We start from the raw sequence: 26,757 nt of genomic DNA, 5'->3' as shown, positions 1-26,757 counted from the left end.
CACTTCACCAGTTAGCAGTCCTTTGTTATATTTACACCAACTGTCTTCTTCTTTGGGACACAAGCTATGTTGGGGATTTTCATCGGTTGAAGAGGTATGAAAAAAAAAGAGCCGAAACAGCCTTCTTCATTTCGTCGACACTTTGTGTATTTTGCCTAATAGCCATTCCATAATAGTTCTGTATTTTGTCAATTACACTGTCAGTTAACCTTTCCTTCCCATCCAACCCTTTACCATCACTGAGTTTTTGTTTTTTGTACGAAGCTTTCAGTCGCCGAAGTCTTGTTCCCATTCGCTTCTGTACGTGTCCAATACACTCAAATTTCTGCACTACAACATCATCACCATAGGGCTTCAGTCCTTGAACATGTTTGAAACTTTCAGACTCACTGTCACCAAGGTAATTAACATATCGCACTTTATCACACGCCTCAGAACGCTGGAATATACTGGCAACACCAACCACTTCCATTCCTCCACTACTGCCACTATACTTAGCTTTGCAATTATTTTCATGTGTACCTTTATATTTTTGTGGACATCTACAATACTTTGATATTACTGCTACATCTAAAACTTTCCCTGTATACATACTGGTGGCAGATACTACACCATGAAGAGATGTGTGTCCCTGTTTATGCCAGGTACCATCGAACGCTGCAGTCAAATCTCTGTTACCATTATTTTCCATTACTGCCTCTTCCACAGCGTTCTTCATAGATTCTATACAGACATCTTCTACTTTAGACCCTATTAATTTATTATAGGTCGTAAACTTGGTTGGGGGATTTGGAAGATTCCTGATGCCACAGAAAATTGCACCTGCAGTAGCACCCTTACCAACTGAACGCAAGGAATAAACAAATCTAATGTTGTGTTCGTAGATTTTGCTACCATTTTCTTCAGTTGCAGTTACTGCAACACTGTTCCAAAAGGTGGTCATGTATGAACACTTATCACATTTCAGTTGTATTTCACTAGCAAGTCCTACGTGCTTTATTATGGAGAGTTCCAGACCAACTTCACTACAATGAATACATCTTACACAGTTTGAAAAAATTCCTTTGAGAACCGACATATCAAATATTTCATTCACATCCGATTCGCCCATAAAACATTCATAGTTTTCACTCATTGAACCAAGCTTCTTCTGTGAAGTATTTTCTTTCCCACTTTGACTGTTATGGGCAGGTTTACTTGAGAGGTTAGGTACACTCACTTGGTTATCGTCTTTATTGTTTACAGTAATAACACATACCTTTGGCTTTCCAACATTTCTCCTTTTCTTAAAAGCCTTCAGAGGATTTCTAATAACTTTACTTTTACTCATTATTATACTTCAACAAAACAGAGACTCAAGAAACAGAATTAATTACGAATATTTTCGAGATAACAACAGAGTAAATAAACATGAAACAATCAACAATCACACCAGCGATATATATTGAACCATCACAGGTTAGCCACAACACATACTTTATCTCACATCACTAAAATGTACCTGATGAACACGGACGTTAATAATAACACCATTTGACAGCAGTTTAACAGCGCCACAGTGGGTCACGCCCATGTAGAACACATTTCAAAAAAAATTTAAAAATAGTTGTAGTCTTCGGAATTGAACAAATTATACATCTATTAGAAGGTAATAGTCTGCAGATTCAGAAAACGCAAAAAAGTAAAAATTGAACTTTTCATGATTTTGAGCCTTTCCGGAGCCCCTTAAGTCATTATCGTACTCATGAATAAGAAAAACTTGTCCTATTAGTAGGTATGTAACTTTCAGATTGAATGTATTCTTTCCTTTCATTGATTTGTATTGGGACAGTTAAGAATTTGCTTTTCGAGGGCAGAGCACTCATCAATTCTCGACCTGTTCACCTTTATACCAAGTGCCATCAGAAAACAGAAAATCTGAACTCAGTAGTGGCAGCTGCATATGTTTAAAGCAGCGACTTCTCTCACCCTTTCTTGTTATCAGGGGAACTAACTCGTGGGAAGAAGCTTTAGCGAGACAGGAAACATTTCCCCCAAACAGCAGCAGAGGCACATCAAATGAAATATGAGATTTCCTAAATATAAAAATTCTTTTATAAATTCGTACTTGTGTATGACAATGATGGAAGACAGGTTAAAGGTTTGGCTGCCATGTGTATTGACCTGGATATATCTGACAGCCTACAACCCGTCAAAATAGTTGAAGAATTTTGAAAAAGTTATCTGAGGAGACTCGCTACGCAGTAAATGAGCAAAATAAAATTATGTTTGCTTATTAATGTTTTGGTGTTTACTTTTATAAAGTCTACCCTCAGCTGAGTCAAGCCTCTTCCAAACCAAACTCCTGGATATGCCACTGCATTTATCAGCCAATGACACATTTCCCGGCACTTCATTACAACAAATTGTACTAAAAGATGTGTTTTGGAGAGAGATCATTAATGCAGTGTATGTTTGCTTTGCTGCATGCTTAATGTTTTTCATGTTTTCAAATCCAAATAGTGACATTTTTTCACCAACGATTTCCTCTCTTCATTCCTGAAACTTAATATTTTCATGTTATAGTGCTAGCTAGTGAGGCAATTACAAACTTGCTCCAACCATGCATAGAATTACCAATGACAGAAACAAAAAATTATCTAAAACAGTATCAAAACATTCTTACTGAATGTCAGCCAACAGTTCCCAAAACATTGAATGTCTTTATTCATGTGGGAAATATTCAGAATTCACCTGATAATTTAAATTTAGCAATACATTATTGAGAAATATATTTTCATTATATTTTGAAATGGTTCCACCTCAGAGACTTTAACTATGAGCCGCAACTGATCCTATAGCTATTATCTTCTTTTCCCCTTCACCTGAAACAACACTGCACTTCATTTTTCTTGCTACTGATGTCTTCCACCTATGAAATTACATGGTTACTATTGACACTCTTTTATTTTGGCTACATTAAGAATTAATATTTTGCAAATAATGTATAAGATGAAACAAAAGTATGGAGACTTTTAGTACTGAGTTGTTGTTTTTTTTTTTTTTTTTGCAGGGCTGAAATTATGGAGAATTTGTTCTCCATGCTTCTCCTTGGCTATGAGTACATGCAAGATGAAAATTCCTCATTGAGTGGCACAGAAGAAACTGAGTCTGTGTTGAAAACTGAGGTTTCTCATCACTTGGAACCTAGTACCAGCTCAGAAAACTCTGAAAGAAAAACTGATAAACTTGTTTCAGCATTGAATACAGGTGAACATAAATTTTGTCTGTTTATCAAAGCTTTACATACTGATTTTGTATCTCTTGGTGCTGAACCAGAAATTGTAATGGTAATTTGCTGAATGAGTAGTTGAAGTACTTGCTGGAGAGTGAGCTTTCAAACGCTAGGGCAGTGTGCAAATTTTGTTTCACGGCAGAATCTGTGTATAATGTTGATATATTATTGTGAATGAACTAATGATTGAGAGGTTGAGCTCGTAAGGTACACATTATTTGCAGATAGGAGCACATTTTACTTTATTTCCAGTTTTGCTATTTCACATACAGGAAGTGAATGTATCATTGCTGCAGTACGTACAGAGAAAGAAGCGAGCAGTAGGTTCCCATGCTGACCAGCAGATGTGGTTGGCCATGTAGTGCTTTCAGAGCCAGTGGAATGAGATACTGATGCAGAAATCACTCGTGATGTCAGCAAAGAGATACATAGGGAAAGTACATTTATTCTGGTGCAAATCAAGTAATTGTTAACAATAAATATTTGCTAACAAAAGTTGCCTTTTGCCATTCAGACATTAGGAGTAGTCTATGGGTCAAAAATACTATCTTCCAGTAATTTTCCATTGCCAGGAAACGTTGACATTAATAAATAAATGAATAACTTAGGCATAACCAAAGATGTATGATCTTATATGAACTATATCGATTGTATACTGAAGTTACAGACTGTGTGCCATAGTCAGCTGCTGTTGATAGGATGCCTTTTGATCTAGTCATGTGCTCTCCTACTGTTAGTAGATGGCTTATAATCAGTGTGAACAATTTTATTTTACAAAGTTTCTTAAATAAACACCCTGTAATAGGATTGTGTGTAAAAATTATTTGCACAAAAAACTTCTGTCTGCTTAATTATATAAAACATAGACAGTAGCACTGCACTTTGAGAATCCAACATTTCTGCTATGGCTGTGCAAGGGGACACAAAACTACAAGAACATCTCCACATAACAGGTAGGAAGAATTCCTTTGTGGCGACTTACTAAATCAGTTCAAAAATGGACTGGCTTAATTATCACAAAACTCTGGTGGGAAAGCATGGCCAGTTATACTGTATGCCCCTTATACCATAATCTACAGACTCACCGGCTAAACTGAGACATTTCTAGAGGTTTAGTTTGTGTGGGAGGCTCTTACAAGCTCAAGAGAATAATAAGACATTACAGTGGTATCTTGTTTAGTGGGCACCTCCCATAATGTGCAATTTGCATAATGAACAAAACAATTTTTTAAAAAAATGACTCACTCACTGAGCAATGTTTTGCATAACGAGTGATGACAATTTAGTGTGACGTCACCAGCCGTTTGTGTGCAGCAGGGGAAACTTACATCAATATGAACACCTTTCATTGTCAGCAGTGGTATATGAACAATCTCTTTAGTATGTACTGCAGTCTGGGTTTAGCACTCTTTCTGTTACCATCTTAGTGCACCTTGTGATCACACATTTTTATAAACTTGTGTTCAGATCTTTTTTTTTTTTTTTTTTAACATGCAAGTTTTAATAATTTTTGTAGAAATTTCCATGAAGATAAAGCTGCAAGAGGATGACCATAAGAGAAAGAAAATGACCTTAGAAGTGAAATGTAAAATCATTGAAAAAACGCGAATGTGGTGTGAGCATTGCTGATTTAGCACACACATACTATTCAGTTTAGATCAACTATTTACGCTATACTCAAGAACAAGGACAAGATTAAGGAGGTAGATGCTTCAAAGGGCATGTCAAGAGTATCTAAACAACAGTTTCATATTCTGGATGATGTCGAAAGTTTGCTCCTTATATGGATAAATGAAAAGCAATTGCATGGCAACACTATTAATGAGAACATCATTTGTGAGTACACAAGAATGATTTTCACTAACTTCATTAAGAAGATGCCAGCATCATCAGCAGTTGAAGAAGTGTTTAAGTGAAGCTGTGGGTGGTTCAAGAAGTTTTAAGAGAAGAACCGACATCCACAGTGTCATGAGGCACAGCGAAGCTGCCAGCTCTGACACAAAGGCAATAGAGAACTTCATCAGCAACTTCAAGATGCCCTTAGGTTCTGAGAGGTATCTGACACAACAGGTTTTTAATTGTGATGAGACCGGTCTATTCTGGAAAAAGATACAAAAGCTTACTGTTGTGACGCGCCGATCATTCAAAGTGCCGCTGTGCAATTACGCATGTCCTCTACATGCGGCGCTGTCTGCCAGCCATGCAGCAGCCTCACCACCTAAGCGGCCAGCCGGCCAGCGTCTGCTAGACTTGGACTTTGTGCTTATTTAAATGTTACCATGTTCACATATCTTGCTTGGTCAACTTGCCCTGTGACTTACATGTGTTGTCGTTTTTGAAATATATGTGTTCAACTTGACGTTATAACAATTGGCGACGAGGTAGTGGATTTTTCCTTTTCGTCGTTGACCCGCAGGTTTCCATGGCTACTTTAGAGCAACTATTGCAAGGTCTCATTGAACAGCAAACGCTTCTCATATCGGCGATTCGTGATTTCGTCGCGGCGTCCAATGTGGGCCATTTCTCGTCGTTGTCTATACCTCCTTTCCCTCCTTACGACGAGACGGCGGAACACTGGTCTGATTACGAAAAATGTCTTCGACAGCACTTCTTGGCATTTCATGTTACGGACGAACAAACATGTAAGTCTCTGTTCCTTTCATGGATTCCACCTCAAATGTATTGGTTGTTGTCGCAATTGGCTCCTTTGAAAGATCCTGCGTCTTTGTCCTTTGCTGAAATGTGCTCACTTCTGTCCGTATATTTTCATAAGCAGATGCATGTGGTAGTCTCTCGTGTTGCCTCTTATCTTTGTCAAAAACAGCCGAATCAATCCTATCGTGCTTCAGCTGCTGAGCTTCACGGCCTCAGTCGAAAATGTCAATATGTTACTGACATTCACAAAGAATCCTACGCGAATTCCATGGTACGGGATGCTATTATCTGGTTGGCATCCGACAAAGAGGTGAGTCAATGTGCCCTTCAGTTGGCAAATCCGAATCTAGATGAAGTCCTATCCATCGCGCAGTCTTTTGAAATTTCTCGTGCCGCTGGAACGCAAATAGAGGCGTGGGGTGATGTCGAAGAAATACAACCTCTGTGCGCTGTTGACAACGCGTGCGGCATGGCCCCGCTGGCTGGCGTGGCCGCAGTATGCTCCCACGTGCAGCTTCGGCCTAACCGTAAACAACCCTCTCAGAAACTGCAGCAAAACCCCCGACAACTTCCTTCATGTCCGCGGTGTTTTATGAAACATTCACGCAAGGATTGTCCCCAACGTTGGGCCGTGTGTCACAATTGCAAAAAGATGGGTCATGTGTCTTCCGTTTGCAAATCCGACTGCATACATGATGTTCATGACCGTGACGCTGATTCTGCTTCTGTGTTGTCTATCAATTGCACTTCTTCCCTTTCAGGGAAGTTATTCCTCAGAGTCCAAATCCTTGGTCGGGATGTTCGCATGCAGGTGGATACTGGTTCTGCTGCCACTATCATTAATTCTCAGACGTATCTTCAGTTGGGTTCTCCAATCCTATCACCTGTCACTAGGCAATTATGGACGTACAATAAACAGAAGATTTCTCTCTTGGGACAATTTAATGCTGAGGTATCTTACAAATCCGTCATTCGCACTGTTACCATATTTGTGGTCGACCATAGTAACACGGAAAATCTTTTTGGTTTCGATGCCTTTCGCGTATTTGGGTTCTCCATAGATGACTCTGTCAATATCGTCTCTGATGCCATTCTTTATGCTCAATTGGATTCCTTGTTGACGACATTTTCGTCCCTTTTTTCTCCTGGGTTAGGCCGTGCAAACGATTTTGAAGCTCATATCACGCTCAAACCCACTGCTCGGCCTAAGTTTTTTCGGGCTCGGCCCATTCTTGTGGCTCTTTGTGATCGGGTAAAACGGGAGCTGGATCGTCTCACTGCTTCAGAGGTCTTGCTTCCTGTCACTTCAAGTGAGTGGTCCTCTCCTGTCGTTGTCGTTGCTAAGCCCAATGGTGATATTCGTCTCTGTGGCAATTTCAAAGCCACTGTAAATGCCCAATGCCTCATCGACACTTACCCTATGCCCCGACCTGAAGAATTGTTCACTATACTTGCGGGAGGTCAGTATTTATCTAAAATTGACCTGTCGGAAGTTTATCAACAACTTCCTCTCGACACTGCTTCCCGGCAGTTTCTGGTCCTTAATACGCCTTTCGGCCTCTATCAATACCAATGATTGGCATTCGGGGTTGCCAGCACCCCTGCTCTCTTTCAGCGATTCTTGGAACAATTATTGCTCCCTGTCCCTGGGTGTATCAATTACATGGACGACATTGTTGTCACTGGTTCCACCACTGAAGAACATCTTCAGAATCTCCGCACACTTTTTCATGTCTTACAGACTGCCGGTCTTAAGTGTAATCTTCAGAAATCACAATTTTTTCAGGCATCTATCACATACTTGGGGTTCCAACCTCTCGGGATGGTATTCGTCTGCTTCAGCAAACTGTCGTTGTGATTGATGCCCTTCCTCGCCCTACGTCTGTTAAGGAACTGCAGGCCTTCTTGGGGAAAATAGCATACTATCACAGGTTTTTACCGTCTGCGGCTCAGTGGCTCAGCCGTTGCATCGCGTCATGCGATGCGGCTTTCCAAAAATTGCAGACTATGCTGAAACAGGCCCTATGCTGGCTACTTATCTTGCCATGGACACCTCAAAATACGGGGTTGGTGCCTTCCTTGCGCATCACTTTTCTGACGGTTCTGAACAACCCATTGCTTATGCCTCCAAAACGCTCACGGACGCCCAACGGAAATATTCTCAAATTGAAAAAGAAGCTTTGGCCATTATTTATGCTCTTCATAAGTTTGGTGTTTTTCTTTATGGGTCCAAATTTCATCTTGTTACAGACCACAAACCACTTGTTTCCTTGTTTCATCCATCAACGTCACTTGCCGACAAGGCTGCACACCGCTTCCAGCGTTGGGCTCTTTACTTGTCTCTGTTCAATTATGAGATTCATTTTCGGCCTACAGCTCAACACTCGAATGCTGATGCACTGTCTCGCCTTCCCATGGGTCCCGATCTGGCATTCGACAGGGACGAACTTTTGTGTTTACACCTGGACGTTGCCGAGCAGCGGGTTGTGGACAGATTCCCCATCACCGGGGACCAGCTGGCGGCTGCTACGGGTTCTGACCCTACCCTCTCCTGGGTTTTATGCTGTATTCAGAAGGGTTGGCCAGATCGTCTGTCCGCTAAGACTTCTGATCCATTGCGAAACTACTACGCTTTGCACTACCTGCCTCACGGCTAGGGATGGTGTTATCCTCCTTTCCACCGGCAATGCGTTGCCACGTGTTGTGGTACCTGCATCTTTGCGTGCTTCGGTCTTGCACCTCCTTCACCAAGGGCACTTGGGTGTGTCTCACACAAAATCTCTGGCGCACCGTCGTATGTACTGGCCTGGCATCGACTCTGAAATCACACACGTGGTCGCTGCCTGCGGCCCTTGTGCATCACAGGCCGCCGCACCGAAGTTATCTTTGTCACTGTGGCCTTCGCCTGAGAAGCCCTGGGAGCACATTCATGCTGACTTCGAGGGACCTTTTTTAGGTACCTATTGGCTACTCGTAATTGACACCTACTCTAACTTTCCTTTCATTGTCCGTTGCACGCCGCCTACCATCGCGGCAACCACAAGTGCTCTCGCCTGCATGTTTTCTTTGGAAGGCCTTCCCTCTACTCTTGTTACTGATAATGGTCCGCAATTTGCCTCTTCGGAATTTGCGGAATTTTGTGCTCATAACGGCGTCATGCATGTCACGGCCCCTCCGTTCTATCCGCAATCTAACGGTGAGGCTGAACGACTAGTCCACACATTTAAGGCTCAGATGAGGAAACTCCTGACTTCTTCTGCTGCTGATGATGCGCTTCTTCAATTTCTGGCTTCTTACTGTTTCACCCCCATGGGCGACCACAGCCCGGCTGAGCTCTTACATGGCTGACAGCCCCGCACGCTACTACATCTTCTGCGGCCTTCCACCTCATGGCCGCGGGTGCCTTCGCTTGACCGGTTCACCGCCGGCGACCTTGTATCGATACGGGGATATGGCAGGCGGCCAAGATGGAGTCCAGGCCATATCTTATGACACCGTGGGCGATGCCTGTATGAAATCCAGACGGACATGGGTGTTGCAGTGCGTCATTCGGACCAGCATCGGCCTCAGGGTGCAGGCAACGCCTGTTCCAGATGCCGCTACACCACCTTTGGCTCTACCTGATGCTCGGGATCTTGGTATCTCTCATTACTCACAACGCAGCCCTCTCACCATCATCTCGATGCCAGCACAAGAACGGATGCCACCAGGAGACGTGCCCATGCAGGAAATGGATGACCATCATCTGTCGGAGCAACTCTACTTGCCTCTTTCTCCTACGGATGCCGACACATTGCTCATGTCTCCTGTTATATCAACCCTACTTGCCGCAACAGGCAGATTGGTGCATGGGGCCCCAGCAGATATGACCCCTACGTCTCCTGTCATCTCAACCCGTTATCATCAGGGACACTTCCGTCCGTACGGGAAGCCTCCTCCTTGAGACTTCATGGCCAGTCAAACAACGCCTATGGACATTAGCCATCTACAGGCCACCTCCATCAAGATCAGTGCAAAAATTTCAAAGGGGGGAAAAGTGTTGTGACGCACCGATCATTCAAAGTGCCGCCGCGCAATTACGCGCGTCCTCTACATGCGGCGCTGTCTGCCAGCCATGCAGCAGCCGCGCCACCTAAGAGGCCAGCCAGCCAGCATCCGCTAGACTTGGACTTAGTGCTTATTTGAATGTTACTGTGTTCACAAGTCTTGCTTGGTCAACTGGCCCTGTGACTTACATGTGTTGTGTCGTTTTTGAAATATATGTGTTCAACTTGACGTTATAACACTTACCTTTATAACAGCAGAGGAGAATGCATTGCCTGCTCACAAGCCATTGAATGACCTTCTCACACTGTGCCAATTCAAGCAGTAAATTGAAAATTATACTGCTGCTTTTTTACCGTTCAGAAACTCCACGAGCGCTCAAGAAGTGTATCAATGGAGTGTTTGGTCCTTTGGTGAAAAAATATTTTCTTGAGATGAAACGCCACTCCATGTCTTGCTTGTTACAGACAATGCTCCTACCCATTTCCTATGCCTACATGACCACCTTCTTTGTAGAATTTCAACTCATCAAGATCCAATTACTGCCTCCCAACACCACTCCGTTACTCCAGCCTATGGACCAGCAGATTATTTCTAACTTTAAGAAGCTTTACACTAAAGCACTCTTCAAGCATTGCTTTGAGTTGACTGAAGCTACCAATTTCACTCTCAGAGAGTTTTGGAAATATCACTTCAACATCATTTCCTGCATCAAGATGATTGAAAAGGCATGGGTAGTGGTTACCAAGAGAACTCTTGCTTCTGCTTGGAAGAAGCTTTGGCCAGAGTATGTCGTTGAATGTGACTCTGAGGCATTTGAGTCAGTACCTGTGGAGCCTGTAGTCAATGAGATTGTGTTTTTGGCCAAGAGTATGGGACAAGAAGTGGATAACGATGATATCAATTCTTTTTATGTAAACAATCAAGAATGTAATGATGTTTTGTTGTGTTAATTTTTGTAAGATAACCGTATAATTTAGTAACATAGCCACTCCTCAATTATTGCTCAATCAAGTATGGCAGGTGGCCAAAGTCATGTTTATGTTCCCCTAACTCTTTTGAACAGTTGTATTAATGACTTATTCAATATAAAGCACACAAGAGAGAAAGTATTTGTAGCTGAATAAAACTTCCTTAACTATCTACAGAAAGTGTTGACTATTTTCAGTAGCTTTAAAGGAATAGAAAAAAGAAAAATAAACATAAGATTTTGAAAACTAACATGAAAGGCATACTTTTTACACTCTACTTTTATTTTTTACTGCAATTACTCACAGTAGAATAGGGTCTTTCACTACACTGTTTTACTTGTTTGTCAAATATGTGCAAATTGAACAAATACAAGTCACTGTTAATAAATAGTAGAGGTATGCCATTTTCCTTAATTCTCTCTCTTTACATCATCACATGTTTATTGTAATAAACCTATTATGGATATGCGACTGTGTGTTATTATGCAACCAATGTTTGAGCAAATAAATTATATACACACATTTTCCTCATGCCTATATTTGTCTGTTAGGAAAAACTGCATCAAAATCCTGACAGCTATTGGTGAGATTAGCCTTTGCATACAGACAGAAAAACGTGATGGGGAATTTAATTTGTAATATGTGGAGCTATATATAGATTATGGTCATGCTTCACTGCACTCTGGAGTGTCAGTGACTGTTTACTGCTTTTCCTGACAGATACTGCCTCTTCTGTAGCTGACCAACCCATAGCTTGAAATGTCCCTCCAAACACCAGTTACATATGGAACAGATAACAGTGGTATACAGCACACTCGTCACTTCTATAATTACAAATTTAGTACACAAACCTTCCTTGTGAATCAGTCTGTCTGTTAGTGAAAACCATCTGAAGATAATTATAGGAGTGAAAGACATTTGAAAAATGTCAGTTTCCCTATACACAGCTGCTTTTGGAATAGACATTGTTCATGCATGAGTGTATTAATTTTATTGCATATGTTAATAATCAATAGAGCCTTCATTTGAAGTGACATATTTTATATCAGTGACAAATGCAAAGTCAGCTACCCATTCACTCTCACTCATTCTGGACTTTGTCTCTCCTTCCTTCTCGTAAACAGGGTGATTATTTCCTTCTGGATTGTGAAGAACATGCCAAGAACTTACTCTTGTGCAAGCCGTCTACACACTATGGAAGGTATGTTGTCATATGCCCTTTGAACCTCTTTTCATAATTCAGTTTTTGTTTTATAATTAAAGCTGTCAGCAACCCAAAGATTGATTAGAACAGTACAGAGTTGTACTAGGCATTGTCCTGCTGTCACCTTCTGCTGATCTCTGACCAGACTTACCTATCAATTTATAGGGGACTTAAAGTTTAATGTGGATTCTGAACCACGGTGCAACTCAACATTTTTCATGTCAACAAACATTTCCAGAGCTGAAAGAGTTGGTAAGTGACAGATAAAAATCCTAGGAACGTCTGAATATTGAGCCTGACATGGTTGGTTCTGTGGTCTGGCACTTTACCACTGAGCCACATCATATGTGATTCAAAACCTTGTTGAAAATTCTCGATGATCATGATGCTCATGTTAAGTAAATATTTCTCCGTCAACTTCTGTTCCCAACAGCACATGATACTCGGTTTGTTCTCCTTATTTTCTGTCAGCTCCTTGAACTTTAGCATTCTACCTAGGGTAGATTTATGTTTGTCTTCCAAAGTTCGTCAGCACGATGCATTAAACTCCCTCCTTATACACTGTCCCTTTGTGTAAAAGGGCTTGATTAGGTGCATGATCTATTTTCAAATTTTGTTGGCTTTGTATGTGTCTAGGGGCAATCATAAGTGTTGCATTACCCTGTTATTTTCTGTTAACTTCCTATGAATTGAGTAAATTGCAGGCAGGATTATGGTTGGTGAAATGAAGAAATGTCCTTAGCACATGCTGGTTAAGTGCAGCAAATGTCTCATTGAACCCATGATTAATTCTGTGTGTGTATGCCATGACAGATAGAATCATAAGCGTGATCAAGAATGGACAAAGTCCAGCTCACAGCATCGCTGTTCAGAGTTAATATGAACTAAAATCAGTTCTAGGTAACTTTTCAAACTCTATGAATTTATGCTGAAATTTTACAAGTCCTTAAAATTAGTGCTCCAGTTCAGAGTTAAAAGTTCATGAACCTACACAGAATTTCTATAGATTTCATCTGTTGTTGCAAAACCTATAAAATTACAAGTACTGTACATATTACTATAAAAACTGTGCATCTAAACATTTCACATGACTCATACGTGCATGATGACTCCTTTGATGTGTTGAAAAGTATCAGTTTCCTTGTTGTTGTTTTTTTTAATCAGAAAATCGAGCATAATGTTTTTCGTTGGTTGTACATGAACTTTATAAAGAATAAAAATTGCATTAAACTTACTGCTACTAGAAGTATTACAATGAACCAGGGATAGAATTTCACCAGAATTTATGTAGTGGCATGAGTTTTTTGCTGGTGTCCTTGGTGTTGGGCTTAGTTAATCTTATTTACTGAAGTGGTCAAAATTGGCATTATTTATTCTTATGTACTTTAAACTTATGGAGAATGAAAGTTCTGCAGATAACTACTGTGGTACATTATCTGTTACTATACTTAGTGTTGTAAACTTTATTTTGCACTAGAATGTGTTTTTCTCTTCTCAGAATCAACCCAAGTAGTATTTCATTAATAGAAATTCTCAAGGAAGGTATTCGTGGATAGTGCTGTTCAAAAGCTGTCAGTGCACTTCATTAAGATCACTTAAAATATTTAGAAGTTATTAATTTTTCAAGGTAATAGGCACAACCATATTTTCCGTTGTCCATATCTAAAGTACTTACAGAGTGGGTATGTAGCCATCATTCCTCACCTCATTTCTCTCTTTCATGTGACACCATTGCCTATTCTGCATGTTTATAAATATAGATATTCCTTATGTGGTAGCCAGAAATAATCCATGGCCTCTGAGTTTTTACTGTGGTGGCACCCCTCACACTGTGCACATTCCTTCATGGCCCACATATTTTCCCATTAGCATTGGGTGTGATGTGGACTGCTATTCAAAAGATACACTATGTGATCAAAAGTATCAGGATACCCCCAAAAACATATGTTTTTCATATTAGGTGCATTGTGCTGCCACCTACTTCCAGGTACTCCATTTCACTAACCTCAGTAGTCATTGGAGATTGTGAGAGAGCAGAACGTGACACTCCACAAAACTCATGGACTTCAAAGATGGTCGGGTCATTGGGTGTCACTTGTGTCATACATTTGTATGTGAGATTTCCACATTCCTAAACATCCCTAGGTCCACTGTTCCCAATGTGGTAGTGAAGTGGAAACGCCAAGGGACAAGTACACCACAAAAGCATACAAGCCAACCTCCTCTGTTGACTGACAGAGACCACCGACAGTTGAAGAGGGTCGTAATGTGTAATAGGCAGACATCTATCCTGACCATCACACAGGAATTCCAAACTGCATCAGGATCCTCTGCAAGTACTATGACAGTTAGGCGGGAGGGGAGAAAACTTGGATTTCATGGTAGAGCAGCTGCTCATATGCCACATACCACACAGGTAAATGCCAAACGATGCCTCGCTTGGTGTAAGGAGTGTAAACATTGGATGATTGAATAGTGGGAAAATGTTGTGTGAAGTGACGAATCACGGTACACAATGTGGTGATCCGATGGCAGGGTGTGGGTGTGGTGAATGCCCGGTGAACGTCATCTGCCAGTGTGTGCAGAGCCAACAGTAAAATTTTGAGGTGATGGTATTATGGTGTGGTCATGTTTTTCATGTAGGGGGCTTGCACCCCTTGTTGTTTTGCATGGCACTATCACATCACAGGCCTACATTGATGCTTTAAGCACCTTCTTGCTTCCCACTGTTGAAGAGCAATTCCGGGATGGCGATAGCGTCTTTCAACCTGTTCATAATGCATGGCCTGTGGCAGAGTGGTTACATGACAATAACATCCCTGTAATGGACTCGCCTGCACAGATCCCTGACCTGAAACCTATAGAACACCTTTGGGATGTTTTGAAACACCAACTTCATGCCAGGTGTCACCGACTGACATCAATACCTCTCCTCAGTGCAGCACTCTGTGAAGACTGGGCTGCCATTCCCCAAGAAAACTTCCAGCACCTGACTGAATGTATGCATGCAAGAGTGGAAGCTGTCATCAAGGCTAAGGGTTGGCCAACACCATATTGAATTCCAGCATTACCAATGGACGGTGCCATGAACTTGTAAGTCATTTTCAGCCAGATGTCCGGATGCTTTTGATCACATAGTGCATAGTGTAGCTCCACTTGCTACCCCTTCCCCCCCTCCCCCCCACCCCCCACCCCAGCAAGCTGTGCTCACCTGTGTTAGGATTCTTGCCTCATTGCATCATCTGTCAAACCAGCACACATGTAGTCATTTACAGCAGTTACCCACCAATCTTCTGTTTCTGTGCTTACTCTAGATGGAACCTGTTTTCCATGGAAAGATTAGAACAGACAACAATCACTAATACAAATGTGTCTAATCCAAAAAAGAATGGAGACTACATTTGTGAAAGAAGCTCCTAAAACAAAGGCAAGTTGATTACAGTTTCATGATTGTTATAGACAACCACATATTTGGAAAAGCTGACACAAAGTGATGTGGTGCAGTGATTAAGACATGAGATTCAAATTTGGGAATATTACCCATCCCATTCTTATCCAGCTATGAAGCTAAAGGTTTTCCATGGTCTCCTTCAAAAACAGCAGCAACCTATTTCCTCCTTCATTTCAATTCAGTGTAGCATGTCCCCCCCCCCTCTCTCCCTCTCTCTCTCTCTCTCTCTCTCTATCTATCTATCTATCTATCTATCTATCTATCTATCTCCCCCTCCCCCCCCCCCTCTCTACCTCTCTCCAAGTGATTGAGGTTGTTGAATATGTGTGAAGGATAATCTTATTCATTATCTGTGTTTCTTATGTGTGATAAAGATAATATGCATTCCAACAGTGTGTTGAGTCCAAGATGTACAAAATAACAACAAAATCTGGATACCTTTATATCTTAGTGTGAGTTAGTTATTAGAAAATGTTTGAAAAATAATATGTCTTTCTTACATGAATATACCATGCATAGGAAATGCTTTATCCGCAAGCAACTGGCATAAAATAGTGAAATTTTAAATGAATCTTGTGTGAATTACTGTTAAAATTGATATAGTGACAGTTTATTCCCTTCTTTTTGTGTCTAATATTTGATATTTTTTACAGGTATTAGTCAGGGTGTTTATGACTGTTCACCTCCAGAAGTGTACTATGTACCTAAACCAAAGCAATGGCTAAAGCAAGAGAGTTTAAAATCTAAAAGAAGATGTTCTCTTACTGAACAATCACACAATTGGAGCAGTTATATTGCTGATAATGGTTTTGTGAACAACAGATGCATAGTTCGAGATCTATTGTTTTGTTTAAAAGAGTGCTTAGAAGAGACCAGCACTTTGTATTATAAATCACGTGCATCTGGTTCTAGAGAAACATTACATTGTAAAGCTGTGCCTTCCTCTGTGACTGATGAAACTCTTCCAAATCGTTTACACAGGTATGTGGTATGTGGAGTCTTTTGTGCACTGTATACCTAAATTGTTGCACATATTTCAGGAATGAAAAAGGTGTTTGTAATGTACACAATTTTTGTGTTTTGTTCTTAAGTTTATCAAAACTAGGAAGCTTATCAGTTGTAATGCATGTCCTGCAAGCACATGCGAATGCGCACCCCCCCCCCCCCCCTTGGCCCCCCTCCACACACACACACAAAAGTGCAAAATGACCAACAGATTTAACTTCATTATCACGTAATGAGGAGGTACTGAATGGAATTGGGGAGAAGAGGACTAAAGGAAGGGACTGGTTGGTAGGACATGTTCTGAGGTATCAAGGGAGGGAATCGTGGAGGGTAAAAATCATAGAGGGAGATGAAAAGACGAATACACAAAGCAAATTGAGAAGGATGTAGGTTGCAGCAGCTCCTCGGAGATGAAGAAGCTCGCACAGGATAGAGTAGTATGTAGGGTAACAATTGTTTTTAAGCAAAGATAATATTCTTTATAGTTGTTGTTTGTTGTTGTTATGGTCTTCAGTCCTGAGACTGGTTTGATGCAGCTCTCCATGCTACTCTATCCTGTACAAGCCTCTTCATCTCCCAGTACCTACTGCAACCTACATCCTTCTGAATCTGCTTAGTGTATTCATCTCTTGGTCTCCCTCTACGATTTTTACCCACCACGCTGCCCTCCAATACTAAATTGGTGATCCCTTGATGCCTCAGAACATGTCCTACCAACCAATCTCTTCTTCTAGTCAAGTTGTGCCACAAACTTCTCTTCTCCCCAGTCCTATTCAATACCTCCTCATTAGTTATGTGATCTACCCATCTAATCTTCAGCATTCTTCTGTAGCACCACATTTCAAAAGCTTCTATTCTCTTCTTGTCCAAACTATTTATCGTCCATGTTTCACTTCCATACATGGCTACACTCCATACCAATACTTTCAGAAATGACTTCCTGACACTTAAATCTATACTCGATGTTAACAAATTTCTCTTCTTCAGAAACGCTTTCCTTGCCATTGCCAGTCTACATTTTATATCCTCTCTACTTCGACCATCATCAGTTATTTTGCTCCCCAAATAGCAAAACCCCTTTACTACTTTAAGTGTCTCATTTCCTAATCTAATTCCCTCAGCATCACCTGACTTAATTCGACTACATTCCATTATCCTCGTTTTGCTTTTGTTGATGTTCATCTTATATCCTCCTTTCAAGAAAATGTCCATTCCATTCAACTGCTCTTCCAAGTCCTTTGCTGTCTCTGACAGAATTACAATGTCATCGGCGAACCTTAAAGTTTTTATTTCTTCTCCATGGATTTTAATACCTACTCCAAATTTTTCTTTTGTTTCCTTCACTGCTTGCTCAATATACAGATTGAATAACATCGGGGATAGGCTACAGCCCTGTCTCACTCCCTTCCCAACCACTGCTTCCCTTTCATGCCCCTTGATTCTTATAACTGCCATCTGGTTACTGTACAAATTGTAAATAGCCTTTCGCTCCCTGTATTTTACCCCTGCCACCTTCAGAATTTGAAAGAGAGTATTCCAGTCAACATTGTCAAAAGCTTTCTCTAAGTCTAGAAATGCTAGAAACGTAGATTTGCCCTTCCTTAATCTAGCTTCTAAGATGAGTCGTAGGGTCAGTATTGCCTCACGTGTTCCAACATTTCTACGGAATCCAAACTGATCTTCCCCGAGGTCGGCTTCTACTAGTTTTTCCGTTCTTCTGTAAAGGATTCACGTTAGTATTTTGCAGCTGTGACTTATTAAACTGATAGTTCAGTAATTTTCACATCTGTCAACACCTGCTTGCTTTGGGATTGGAATGATTATATTCTTCTTGAAGTCTGAGGGTATTTCGCCTGTTTCATACATCTTGCTCACCAGATGGTAGAGTTTTGTCAGGACTGGCTCTCCCAAGGCCGTCAGTAGTTCCAATGGAATTTTGTCTACTCCCGGGGCCTTGTTTCGACTCAGGTCTTTCAGTGCTCTGTCAAACTCTTCACGCAGTATCGTATCTCCCATGTCATCTTCATCTACATCCTCTTCCACTTACATAATATTGTCGTCAAGTACATCGCCCTTGTATAGACCTTCTATATATTCCTTCCACCTTTCTGCTTTCCCTTCTTTGCTTAGAACTGGGTTTCCATCTGAGCTCTTTATGTTCATGCAAGTGGTTCTCTTATCTCCTAAGGTCTCTTTAATTTTCCTGTAGGCAGTATCTATCTTACCCCTAGTTAGATAAGCCTCTACATCCTTACATTTGTCCTCTAGCCATCCCTGCTTCGCTATTTTGCACTTCCTGTCGATCTCATTTTTGAGACATTTGTATTCCTTTTTGCCTGCTTCATTTACTGCATTTTTATATTTTCTCCTTTCATCAATTAAATTCAATATTTCTTCTGTTACCCAAGGATTTCTACTAGCCCTCGTCTTTTTACATACTTGATCCTCTGGTTTGCCTCAGCAATCACAAGCCTACATGCTTACTACACTGAAATTGTTGTAGGAGGTACTAGAAACCTATCATTTTCCCACACAGCTGGCACTCCCATCTACATCCGGCCATGTCAACCAGTGTGCCTTCCCACTCCAGATGTCTCAGAGCATTCTATACTGACACTGGACTCGCGTTCGGGAGGACGACGGTTCAATCCCGCGTCCGGCCATCCTGATTTAGGTTTTCCGTGATTTCCCTAAATCGCTCCAGGCAAACGCCGGGATGGTTCCTTTCAAAGGGCACGGCCGACTTCCTTCCATGTCCTTCCCTAATGTGATGAGACCGATGACCTCGCTGTCTGGTCTCCTTCCCCAAAAACATCCAACCTTCTATACTGATCATTCGACATATGCCTGCCCACTGCTTTCTGCATACTCTCATTTACATTTAATTTGATTAATAACAAAAATATATTAATTCATGTCACCTTCTGGCTGGCATAAATTACTTTGGTTTAAATTTGAGTGAAGCCCTTAGGTTATTGTTATTGTTAATATTATTATTATTAAAATTGTTACTGAAGCCTTTAAATAAAATTGCAAAATAGAGTGGGTATATTTATGCAGTATTAAGTAATGTAGTTGCTACGTTACAACAATCATCTCCAAATTACCTGCACAAGAAATCTTTCACACACATAGCAATGTGGGATGGAGTGCTGTCCTTCAAAAAAGTCCAGCAGGTGTTAATAGCCAGGTATCGGTGTATCTCGCACCCATCACGCTGACAGTTTGAAAAGCATCAGGTTGCATTTTGCATGACTGTTCTAGGATTTTCGGTTGCCCAAATTCTTTAGTTGTAGGCATTGACAGACCCTCGGAGTGTGAAATGAACTTTGTTGGTCCACAACATCTTAGACATCCTATCATCATCTACCCCCATCTTTTGAAGTGACCACACCACACATGCTCCCCACGTCACAAAATCGTTGGCCAACAGTTCATTGCAACACTGGATTTTCTTATGTATAGCATTGATATGCTTTAGTGCTCTTCAAACAGTACTGCATGGACTTGTGGTGCGAAGTGTCACTTCACGAGCCCTGATTTCACCATGTAGAGATGAATCTGTCAAAGTCTCCATTTCTTATTGAACTGTCGGAGCAGGAGTAACACTTGTGTCTCATCACCCACTATGGAGCCAGTCTTGTAAACAACCTGTGGCTTCAAACTTTATGATTATTTTCATAACAGCAGCTCTTGTCACAGTATGTGTACCCACTTCAATACCCTTCTTATGGTGATATGATTGTGACCGCCAATCAACTGTCTACCCAAACGAATGGTCACCTATAAACTATGGCCAAGAACAGAGTTGACCACCTACTAGCAGAACACAAAGCTGACTACATGTTTGATTTCAGCAACTGCCATTTGGATCCTTTCCCCCAGTACCAGCTTTTCTGGTCTATGTAGCTAGGAGTTATCCTTGTGACACATTCTTTGTTACTGAAACCCTCCTGTCATTGAATTCTGCTAAACTCCTGCCGCACAGCCGCCTCCACGCTGACCCAGGACCCTCACATAACTAATTATACATGCCCTCCGTTCTTCCCATAGTATCCCCTCCCTATGTTCTGTCACCACCTCCCAATGCACTCCTCCACATCATCATCATCATCATCATCATCATCATCATGTGCTCCATGAATGAACTGGTTACAGTGTCTGTGTGTCACATTCCTATACTATGAGCCAGGTGCATCTTCTCCTGCATTTCTATCCCGTATGCATGCTGCCTCCCACCAATCCATCAACTACCCTTCTCCAACCGTCACTCTCATTTCCTGTCTTCCTTCTCCCTTTGCCCATTCCAAGCAACAAACCTTTCGTTCCATTTTACGCATAGAAACGCAATAACAGCATTGTGTGTTCATCCTGCACATTGTAGCTGTACAGGTATGTATTTATACATAATCTGTGTGTACATGTTTGTATATAATCTCTCTCTCTCTGTGTGTGTGTGTGTGTGTGTGTGTGTGTGTGTGTGTGTGTGTGTGTGTGTGTGTGTGTGTGTGTGTGTGTGCTGTAGTTAAAAAAAAGAACTTTCCTGAAAGTTGGCAGCTGGCAAAGTTTTCAGTCATGTTTGTGTTCCTGTTGACAACTCAATGCCACTACTATATGGTGAGTTGTTATCTTTACTCCTAAATTATTAACAAACATGTAAGTTCACATGTTCCTTTATAATGTGAATGAATGATAGTTCCATGTTAATTTACAGGTTATCACAGTACATAAGTGAGGCAGCATGGAGACTTCAAGTGTTAACTGATGACAAGTTTGTAAATAACGTAGGAAAGAGTCCTGAAATGTACGAGACCTCCATAGTAGACAGCCATTTTGATTGGCATTATCCTTGTGATGATACTACAAGTGCAAGTGACAGTGATACTAATGAAAATGAGATTGCTGCCAGAAACAAAATTAAGCACCGAAAATTTCGAAGAAAGACAAAATCCTTCACTGAAAGGTCAAGTGAGAATGGTTCACAGTCAGAACCATCAGGTAAATTGGAAATAGTTTTTTTTGGTGTTAGTAGTAGTAGCAGTAGTAGTAGCAGGAACAGCAGCAACAGGCGGATCAGCAGTAGCAGATTTGATTTATTTCGCTTAAGATACATGTCTACAGTAACGGCATTCTCATAGTTCTTTTCCTGATACATTTTTATACTTAAACTGTATGTATTTTCTGTCAAAATTAATCAGTCATAATGAAATTTAGTTTATATTTGAACAATTTTCACTGGTCCTTTGTAACTTGTCTCTGCAACCCACGTTCAGAGTGTAATTATTTTTTAATCAAGATATAGAGTAATGACTCCATAACATTGACTTGAGAATGATTATGATCCTCTCTAACTTTTGAGGCTGATACTCCTCTTATTGTCACTAACTCTACAGCTGTTTGAATACTGGTGGCTCCTCTCTCTCTCTCTCTCTCTCTCTCTCTCTCTCTCTCTCTCTCTCTTCCATCTATCCATGTATCTCATCCCCTCAATGATAGCATACAGTTCTCTTACCTCAAGTGCATTCCTGCAGCAAGCCAAGCACGTTGACAGACAGGGACTGTTATTGCCTCCAGGTAGTGGTGCAATAACGTAGACAATATTTGAAATACGTGTCCATAGACTTTGAGCTGGCATCTCTATATAGTAATTCAGGATGGTCAAAAAATTAAGCACCAATCTTAATTTGTAAAGGGGCTGACTGTCTGTATCACATACACAAAAAAATTAATTCTAGAAGGTTTACTGTAGGAACCATTACCATGTAAGAATAATTTTAAGATAGTAAGGGCAGCTACTGTGAAATACAGTTTTTCAGTTGGTATTTACAATTAATCTGAAATAGTAATCAACAAAAAAATTGTGTCCCAGACAGTATGCTTCTTTACAAACAAATCAAGATCACAGCATGACATGTCACTGCTCAAGACCAATCTTAAAACTACAAAATGTACCGGGAAAAAAATCTGTTCCAAATCACTGACAGAACTTAAAAAGCACACATTGTTCTGAATTTTTTAACTTGTGCGTGACATTTGTAAGAATAAAAATGTAGGTACTTTTGATAATGGTCTGATATGATGCCAAAATCATATATGCTTGGTGCTCCACAGCTTGTATTGATTATGAACATCTTTCTGTACACCATTAACTGCGTGGAAAAATATTTAATTGACTGGTATTTGGGCATATAGGGCATATATTGTGTACGTCTACATCAAGCAATGTGTGTTTCAAAAATGAAATCCATACTCTGTTAAAATTGATGTGGCTCTTCATGCCACACAAGTTTCAAGTGTATATGTTATTGCTGTCAAATACTAAACCACTATGCTTTTAGAAGGCAAAGAACATTTACACAACAGCCAGTGTAGTGGTCAGTTAAATATCTTTGATACAGCTCATGGTGTACAGCAAGATGTCTTTTAAGGATTACTGACACAATGCTCAACCAGCTACTGAACTAACTGATTGTATTACTTTGCTGGTTTGTTCTGCAGGTTATTGTTCACATGAACATCATTTTCTAGTGTTGAGACTCATTTTGGATAGTTTTCTAATGATCACTTTACTGCTTCGATTGTGATGTATGAAGAATCTGAAAACAATTTTCATTGCAGTTTTATTTTGGCATACTGTAATTCTCATTTCATTTATCAAGAGGCATTTGTACTCAAATTTCATAATTGAGTTGCAGCATATAAACAAACAAACATAGCTGATTTGCACTGGTGTAAAATGTCTCATGTGGGGACTTTAGAACATCATCTGAAGTGACTTTCTCCTGTATAACAGTGTTAGATGCACAGATCTGCTGAATTTGAAGTGAGCATTACTTATTAGAGTGTGTAGTATAGGATACGAAATTTCACTGTGGTGTCATTATTCCATGAGCATTTTCTTAAAAGTTCAGTCATGTTCCATTGTGTGTAGTTCCTAGAACCACTTCATCGATTCACTACTAACCACTCTGTGGGAAATATCTTTTTCCAAATTTCAGGAAAAATGGAAAAAAGTACAGGCTGTTTCAGGAGGAAAAGTAAATATTATAGAATTTGGCAGTATAAAATAATTTGAATTACACATTCCTTACAACATATGTCCAGATGGTTACACAGACATATTCTCATTTCATGTGTTAATACTCCAGGTGCTATGGATTTATTGATCCTTTGTAATTCCTGTTGTGATATTCAAGTTGTGAAGTTGCACTTGGATTCACAAAATTGAATTTTCAAGTGTGTTGGTGATTTGTTGGCCAAGTCTACTATATTGTTCAAGCATACTGCATGTATTTATAGATTCAGAGTGTGACAATATGCTATCTCTGTATGGGTTTTGTAATAGAAATTCTACTGCTGCTTGTAGAGAATATGGCAGATGATTTCCTAATTGCATAGCGCCAGAGTAAACAGTGCTTGTTCAAGTTTTCACTGAACTGTGTGCAGTGCCAATCATATTTCATGTGAATGCACAAATGAGGAGAGTTTTTATGAAGTAGAAGACCTTATTCAGATGGTAGAATGTAGTACTTCAACAAGCACATGCAGAATTTTTGCACATATTGGTGTTCTTCATACTAGATTCTAGAATATAGTGTACATTACATATGCACACTTTCTATCCTTATGATTTACAGTGAATTCAGAACTTTTTAGAAACAGTTGAAGGTAAACAATTAGAATTTTGTAATTGGCAAATTGCAGAATAATCCCATTAATTAAGTTTATTGATGAATCTACATTCATCCATGATGGTTTCAGTAACACTCAAAACACATATCAGCGGACCACTTAAAACCCACATACCTTTCTGGGGACACATTTTCAAAAACACTTCTCTGTAAATGGGTGGTACAGTGTGATGGACAATGAGATGATTGGACCTGCTGTGTTATAGAATCATCATACAGGCCCTCATTATGTAGACTTTCTTGAAAACGATCTTCCAGCATTACTGGAAGGGTTTCTTTGGCTACAAAGATGGATATATTCTGCCAGCATGACAGGGTCCTGCACATTCTAGTCATCAGATGACACATCATCTAAACCTAACATTCTGCAGAAGATGGATCAGCAGAAATGGTTATGTTTCTTGCCCACCAAAGTCATGAGACTTTACTCCTCCTGATTTTTGCCTAAGGAAAAAGAAAAACAAGAGATGAACTGATTGTCCAGATTACAAATAATGTTGCCCTCATAAAAGAAGGCCAAGACAATCTCCAAACAGCTACACACAGTGTGATGTGGTTCACCTGAAACATCAGCTTTCAAGTGTTCTACATATTTACTTAAACAAATAAAATTTTGGTTTAATTTGCTTACTGTTGACAAGAAGTGATTATTAAATATTTTACACAACTCTACTGGATTACTAATAATTTCATTCTCACACAAGAGAAGTGTAATATGTTGAGCACCCACATTCTGCTCTGAACTGTCAAAGCTGAACAGACTTGCACTAGAATAAAAGAGACAGAAATTGTTGTCATTGGCATTATTTTCATACTTGGGTAAGGCTTTTGATTGTGTGAACCATGATATCCTAATGCAAAATTTAGAATACTCCATTACAGAATAGCAGGCACAGCAAGTTCATGATTTTTGTCATTCCTGAATGTTAGAAAGCAGTGTGTATTAGTTCCATGCCACCGCATGACGGTATTATTGTGAATGTATTAACTGAATGCTACTATTAATTCAGCCCAGACATCCATGGTAACAGCACTTAATGCTCTATACCTAATACAATGAAATCTGAATCACTTTACTGTCTCTTGGCAGTCTAATATATTTTTGCTATAACTGCTAATAGTGATTACAGACACTCTTGGTAGTCTCATTATTCATGATATGACAACTCCTAAGTCAGATGGTAGGCTTCAGAGTATGGTACTGGGCTGCTGCCTAACTGCCAGTCCAGCACTGTCCGAGTGTCCATGGCACGTCATGTTTTGTGCCTATTGACGGAAGAGTTTCCATGTCCATCATTGTGAGATGGAAGCATGTAGTCCATGGTTGACAGAGTTCCCTTTAGCAACTGTCCACACTATCGGCAGATGGATATGATGTGCAAGTAGACGTTGCATGGAAGCAAAATATTGTCTTCATTTATGAGCACCCTCTGGAGGTGACTGCTAGGAACTGAGAGGTGCCAGGCTAATGATTGTGCATCTGGGGTAACAGCCTCTCACAGTATTTGTTGTATACCGTTAAGCCTGGTGCACAACAGATATCCACTCAGAATTCTAAGCAACTGGACATGGTTTACCAAAAGGTTCAATTTTGTGTCCTCTGTTGTTTCTGATATACATAAATGATCTTTCACTTGCAGTTTCAGAAGGTATCAATTTTATGATGCAAAGATAGGAATATACTTCTTACTGAAAAGGCAGCTAATGAAATATTCAGTAATGTCAGGAGTTGGTTGAAGGCAAATGGATTAACAATGAATTTTGACAAGAATCACTACATCACAGCATGCCACAGAACTGCTGAAGTATCTAAACAAATATTACTTAGAATTCAAATGCTGCCAGAAATACATATTACTTAGAATTCGAATGCTGCCAGAAATACATGATATCCATTCATAGCTTAAAAAGTGGATGTTTATATGCATACAGGGTGAGTCAGGAGGAAAGGTAAATGCTTTTAGTGGTGATGGTATTACGAATTATGAACAAAAAATGTCTTGCAGACATATGCCCTATTCCAAATGTATTCCGAGATAGGACACATTTAATGTGCATTGTTATCCCGGTCGGGGCACACATTTTCAGCTGTCCACATCGAGGTATAACAATAACACCTGTTGGCAGCTGAGGTTGTCACTTAGTCATCATTTATTGTCATTTGTTTTCTGTATTATTCTAACAGTGTTGTTGTTTACAATGTACTACAGTTGTATAGAGGAAGTTGAGGTGAAAAATTTGACATGGAACACTTGTGGCCTATTAAGTGAGGAAACTAACTCAAATTGGCCCACAAAAACTACCTAAATCACAACACATCTGCATCGCATGAGATATTCAGTGTTCTCACACTCTCTTCATGCAAACTATTAGTCCTAGAGAAAAAAAGAGTAGGACCTTTTTTGTATATACTATGTACTTTTCCTCCTGACTCGCCGTGTGTGTGTGTGTGTGTGTGTGTG

At 40.2% G+C, this 26,757-nt stretch overlaps 1 protein-coding gene across 1 annotated transcript in view; it reads left to right on the top strand.

Annotated features, from left to right (window-relative positions):
* LOC126249271 (zinc finger FYVE domain-containing protein 26) overlaps positions 1 to 26,757 on the top strand; it is a 393,885-nt gene that overhangs the window by 102,104 nt on the left and 265,024 nt on the right. Inside the window, exons 10-12 of the mRNA XM_049950925.1 lie at positions 3,053 to 3,249; positions 16,253 to 16,580; positions 21,319 to 21,602. Coding sequence (XP_049806882.1) covers positions 3,053 to 3,249; positions 16,253 to 16,580; positions 21,319 to 21,602 — 809 coding nt within the window. The remainder of the gene's footprint in view (positions 1 to 3,052; positions 3,250 to 16,252; positions 16,581 to 21,318; positions 21,603 to 26,757) is intronic.

This window comes from Schistocerca nitens, chromosome 3 (assembly GCF_023898315.1).
Source record: "Schistocerca nitens isolate TAMUIC-IGC-003100 chromosome 3, iqSchNite1.1, whole genome shotgun sequence".
In the NCBI taxonomy this organism is placed as follows: Eukaryota; Metazoa; Arthropoda; class Insecta; order Orthoptera; family Acrididae; genus Schistocerca; species Schistocerca nitens.
This window is presented reverse-complemented; position numbering and strand designations above follow the sequence as displayed.